General features: G+C 40.4%; 1 protein-coding gene across 1 annotated transcript; it reads right to left on the reverse strand.

Moving 5' to 3' along the window:
- Positions 1-955: 955 nt before the first annotated feature.
- On the reverse strand, positions 956-2,045 carry LOC105897960 (interferon-inducible GTPase 5-like). The gene is made up of 2 exons (XM_012824957.2): positions 1,131-2,045; positions 956-997 (listed from the first exon to the last, which is right to left on the reverse strand). Exons 1-2 carry the CDS (start codon positions 2,043-2,045, stop codon positions 956-958), a joined length of 957 nt encoding a protein of 318 aa, XP_012680411.2.
- Between the last annotated feature and the right edge of the window lie 3,974 nt (positions 2,046-6,019).

A 6,019-nucleotide genomic window follows, 5' to 3' on the forward strand; every position in this document is an offset into this window, starting at 1 on the left:
CAGGCTAAGATTGGCCAAGTCAAAGCCACAACTTACCTTCGTATCACTGTCACCAGTCGGTGGTGTCCCAGATAAAGCATTATATTTTGATGCACCTTCCTCCAGACATCGGAATCAGTCAGTAATATCATATCATATCAGTCAGTAATTTTGCACTACCAGATATATTGGAGTAAATTATACGTGTTCTGTGAATCATACAGTATAGTCTGTGCCGGCGACGTCAGGAGGAGGGCCGGTTTGTGATGGAAGTGGGCCAGTATTTTGGACCACCCCAACCCCGTCGGCCCACCGGGGATTCCCCCGGTATCCCTGATGGCCAGTCTGCCCCTGCCTGCCCCTAATGTAGAAACGCCACTGATTACTAATATTCAAGTGTTGAAAAAAAATCAGCACAAAGCACTCTCAACAACGATGTCATTTGTTTGAATAGTTTATTGAAAATCAAAGAAATCATTCATAATTGAATGATGTTTCACACTCAGCAAAGGTTGCAGTTCATGACACACATACGTACAACAGAATATCCCAACAGAGGGATATAGTCGCCAGATGGTAAACAGCACACAGAACTAAGCCCCTCCCAGTAACACTGTCACCCACCTACACACCCTGATTACAATGGAAAGACATCATCAGTTAATTCCCAGTTACGGTATATGAATAAATGTTTTATAGAAGTAGGCCTACTTCACTTACATGTCTTAAAATAAACGTAAAAAGAGAAAGAGGAAAACAGTAACCTGTCCAAACCAGTAAGTCTTGATTAACATGAGATCAATGTTTTCAATTGCAAGTTGTGAGTAAAATATTTAGCTTCCATGGAGGAAATGAAAACAATAATATGATAAGCACTCCACACCATTAAGCCTGGATCACATGTTTGCTTTGCTCTACTTTAGTTCTGCCATTTCAATCACCCTTTCAGCTACACTATACAGTTCCTTCAACCCTTCTAGGAGCACAGATCGTGTGGTAGCAACAGATACTCCAGCTGCTGTTATGTTGCCAGCAACAGGCACAAGGAGGCACAGTGCCTTAACAACACCTGCTACCCCAAGTTTTGCCACCATGTTTGCTGCAAACGATGATTTTGTAGCAATCGCCATGACAAGTGATGATTCTCTAACCATTTGTAGTATTGGCTTGTTTACTCTCTCTGACATCTTTTCAAGTGATCTATCATCTAGACCAAATGAATAGTAGCACTTGGTTAGGAAAGACACTACCATGGCAACATCACATGCTAGTGACAGACCTGGTACTGGGGCTGCCGCTATGGCACCTGATGTGATGGCCACAGCCCATGCAGCTTTCTTGAATGTATTGTATTTCTTGTCAAGAGACTGCTTGGAATAAACAGGCAAACTCATAACCAGAACATCTCTCTTCTCATCTGGAAGCTCTCTCTCTAGATTAATTACCAGTTCCTGGAAGTCAAACCTTTCCAGGTAATGGGATGAAATGAGGAAGACAGGAGGGGGTCCCAATGTTCTGAGATTTTCCAGACAGTTGTTCCGTATTTTCTGAAGTGTTTCCTCCTCTGTTACTCCCTTTCTCTCTTCATTTGCTACATCAATGTCAGTCTTTGAGTGAACAAAGTAGAAATTCTTCTTCTTTTTCTTGATTTCATTTGCCAGCATCATGTCATTCTCCCTGAATCTTCCTGCACTTGCTATGATAAAGAAGTCATAGTTTTGGTATTTGACATCTTTCATGTAGGTTTGTGCTTTGAAATGTATGGTCCCTATGCCTGGCAGGTCCCATAAGTTCACATTGGGCATGGTTGGGTGGGGGTACATGGTGGGCTCCATGGTGGTTTCTGTGACTCCAGTGGGTGCAGCTCCTTCATCAGTATCTTGAAGACCTCTGATGGCGTTAACGAAGGAAGACTTTCCTACCCCAGTCTCCCCTGTCACAGCAATGTTGAGAGTGACATTATCTAACCTATCAACTTCTTCTCTGGCTTTGGCAATGGCCCGCTCCAAGGTCGGTTCACCAGAATCATTTAGTAAAGCACGGAGATCATCCTGTTGATCAGCCATCATCTAAAAAGAAAAGGGTAACGTCTTATATTACTCATATTTCATGTTCTGTTTTTGTAAAGAAGCTGTCTCACAGAATTACTGTTTTTCAACAGTCTCTGATGCTGACTTAATCTGAAATATTTAATATGCAATGAATCAATGACCAAAGTTATTGTGAATGCAGCTCAAAAATTGAACCTGAGTCTCGAAACAAGATGGCGGAGTCTTGGGAGTCTGCTACTGGGGAATATTTTATGTGAATAAAGGTGTCTACACAACTTTTTATAAGTCTACATTGACTCGGTTTGTTGTTTATACAGTATGTTACACTAATGCTGTCAGGGCAAAAAGAATATTGTAGGTCTTAACTGAAGCTCTCAACCATTATTTTTAGCTTGCTGCTTGCACTTTAACTGAAAATCCATTATAACACATAGTGACTAGCTGCTAATAAGTTACATATAATGTTAGCATGCTGATATGAATTATATGGTGTTTCTGTAGAACATGAGTTGTTGTCAACATAAACAATTTATTGTTGTTTACTTTGTGCATGAACATATTTGGGGCAAATAACCAACTAACTACCTATTTAGCTTTTTAGATTCTTAGCCGTCAGCAGCCAGGCGCTGCACTGCAACTGAACTTGCTACTTGACAGCCAAAATACTTTTTCTGACCACTCCCTGAGGCGGAATATCATCTGGCGAAATCCGCGTGGTTATATGCTGTGTGTGGACGCACTGTAAAGCAGCTTTAAATGAGTTTTAAGAATTATTGTTGATACATCTACGCTCTGTAGCTAAACTATATGTGTAAACTATGCTATAGAATGAACATGGTTTGTGCTGTTCTATCTTTTTTTAAATGTTTTTCTTAATTTTGGAAACTGTGGAAACTTTTTTTTACCTCAAAATTCCAGCTACCATATTAATGATGAATATCTAAATTATATCCACAGTCATTAGAGCGATTTCTGACTATTTACACACACTATTGTGATCCATGTTTACAGACGTACAGGTTAATTAAATTAATCACTTTACATCATTTTAAGTTGATTGGCAAAAGAATGAAAGTGTGGTTTGAAAGTGAGGTTAAACTTACCCCATCAAAGTCTTCAGCTTTTGTCCAAACTAATGCTGATAGTAGTCAGGGAAAGTTGTCTTCAGTTACAAAGTTATGTCTGGACACACCTGTGAATGAAGTCAATGTTGAGAGTGATATTATCTAACCTATCAACTTCTTCTTTGGCTTTGGCAACGGCCCGCTCTGAGGTCGGTTCACCGGAATCATTTAGTAAAGCACAGAGATCATCCTGTTGATAAGACATCATCTAAAAGGAAAGGGTAATGTCTTATATTACATCATGTTCTGTTTTTGCAAAGAAGCTATCTCACGTAATTACTGTGTTTTTCAAAAGATGTTGTGATATGAAATGTGCATGCAAGGAGTCAATGACTGAAGCCTAAAGCTGCGTTAAATGATTTTAAGAACATGAGCTTTTAAGCAGAGTAAATACATCTAGGCTCTAGCTAAAATATACATGTATACTAAAATATAGCATGAACACTGTTTGTGTTCTTTTAACTTTTAAAATAGTGTTTCTTTTAAGTTTTGGAAACGTTTTGAACCTTGACTTCCAAATGAATTATATGCCTACAAACTATTTACACACAGTAGTGTGATCCATGCTCACAGAAGTTCAGGTTAATTCAGTTAATAATCATACATAATTTTAACTTGATTGGCAAAAGAATGAAAGAATGGTTAAACTTACCCCGTCAAAGTCCTCAGCTTTTGCCAAAACTAATGCTGACAGTAGTCAGTGAAAGTCTGGACACACCTGTGAGTGAAGTATCAGTGTCTGAGTGAACTGAGTTCCAATGACACTAAAGGTGGAGCTCAAATTGGGGTGGGGATTCTAACTGCTGTCTGTTGAATATTCAGCAGTGCTTTTGTCAAGGTGTTGTTGTTTGTTTTAGTAACGCATGTGGGTGTAGCCTTAAGAGTGGTTTAATCCCCCCCCCCTTCCCCACTTCCACAGCCTTTCTCCCTCATTCTAAATGTGATAGTTATAGTTGTCACAACCAAACTAGTTATCAGGTGACTCAACATTGTCACCATAGGGAATTATTAACTAAAGGAAGTAAACTATTAATTCACCCTCAAAGTACGACACCATGCCTCTAAAAATGCACTGAGGGACTTGATGTACACTATCAATAGGTGCCAGCAATAAAATATCAGCTGTGTGAGTAACATGAGGACAGTGGACAGAGGAAATTTAGATAACAAAGTTTTGCTAGTGTTGGAAAGAATTGACTTCCTTTCTAAGGCAATCTATGTTTTTTAAACCTCCATATCCAAGTGCATCAAATGAATGAGAGGTACCTAACCCAGTATGCCACCCAGCTGCTGGTGCAAACCTTGGTGAGTTCCCGCCTGGACTACTGCAACGCCCTCCTAACGGGCCTGCCGGCTTGCGTGGTGAAACCACTACAGATGATCCAGAACGCGGCGGCGCGTCTGGTGTTCAACCAACCGAAAAGGGCACACGTCACCCCGCTACTCATTGAGCTCCACTGGCTGCCAGTAGCTGCTCGCATTAAGTTCAAGTCACTTATGCTTGCCTACAGAGTGCTTGCTGGTTCTGCTCCCACCTACCTAAATGCTCTTGTAAGGGCAAATGTTACACCCAGGACGCTGCGCTCGTCTAGTGAGCGTTGTTTGGCACTGCCGTCTGTGCAAGCACGGCAATCCAGGCTATTCTCATTTGTAGTTCCACGTTGGTGGAACGAACTGCCTAGTACTATCAGAGCAGGGGCGTCCCTCTCTACCTTCAAGAAGCTTTTGAAGACCCAACTCTTCAGAGAGCACCTCCCTTCCTAACTGGCACCTGACTAGCGCTTAACTTGCACTTCAGCAGTTACATTCCTGCACTTCTTTTTCCTTTTTTCTAGGTCGTTGTTTTCTAATTCTCATGTAAAGTAGTATTTATTGTTACACCATGCTTTTTATTGCTCTTAGCTTGACTGTTCTCTCCCTTGTACGTCGCTTTGGACAAAAGCTTCTGCTAAATGACTAAATGTAAATGTAAATGTAAATGTAAAGGTTGCACTGGGATAACCTGGGAGAAATGACAACACACAAAACGATGAGAAAGTCAGGCCATGGGTGTTCTTTAAGTCAAAACTAGCTACTGCAAAATTCGATCTGATCTGTCACCTTCTTGATATGTTCAATCAATTTCACAGATTCTTCAAATGCAGGTGTCAAATGCAACCTATATCCATCATAACAACAATCACGATTTAAAAAGCCACTGTTCATTCGTTTCCTTCAAGATTTGAGCTTCCCACACCTTTCAATATTGTAATCTATTAGGCATTTAGCTTAACCATTATAAGCATTAAAGTATAGTATAAATATGAAATTAATATCGGTGGTAAAATTTCCATTGTCCCAGAAGCTCATTACATGAATTTAAAACAGTTGCAAATAGAGCGTTAAGGCCAATTTCTGGTCGTCCGTTTCGGAGACACGGAGAGCCCTCTCCGACGTTGTAAACCCTCTACGAGCACCTCTCAAATTTTGTAACTATCCGACTCCGTCAATCCGTCAATACATCAGGGTTTACCCTGTGGGTAGTAGTATGCCAACATTAGATAGCTGCAGGGGGGTAGGTTTGGTCTCAGCATTGGTAGGGACACTGCCCGGCAGACACCCGCCCCCGCCATATAAAAAAAATACTTAGTTGATGTTATATTGAACAGGCAAACTTTATTAAAATATATTAACATTTGTGTACTTACTTGTGGAACAAGTTTGTCTGATTTAAACATAATAAGAATAATAAAACCTTAGTTTAAATAAAAAACAAAAACATTTGTTTTCCTTTTTGGATATCCCAAACATGAGTAAGACCTTACCTGAAGCCCTGATGGTCCAGCTGGTGCTTCATCAACCTGCACTTCATCTGCACTGGATTCC

Source organism: Clupea harengus, chromosome 23 (assembly GCF_900700415.2).
Source record: "Clupea harengus chromosome 23, Ch_v2.0.2, whole genome shotgun sequence".
NCBI lineage: Eukaryota > Metazoa > Chordata > Actinopteri > Clupeiformes > Clupeidae > Clupea > Clupea harengus.

Coding starts and splice junctions, on each gene's coding strand:
- LOC105897960 (XM_012824957.2), bottom strand. CDS start 2,045: ATGGCTGATCAACAGGATGATCTCCGTGCTTTACTAAATGATTCTGGT. Junction 998..1,130: donor ACAAGCCAATACTACAAATG/GTTAGAGAATCA, acceptor GCAACATAACAG/CAGCTGGAGTATCTGTTGCT.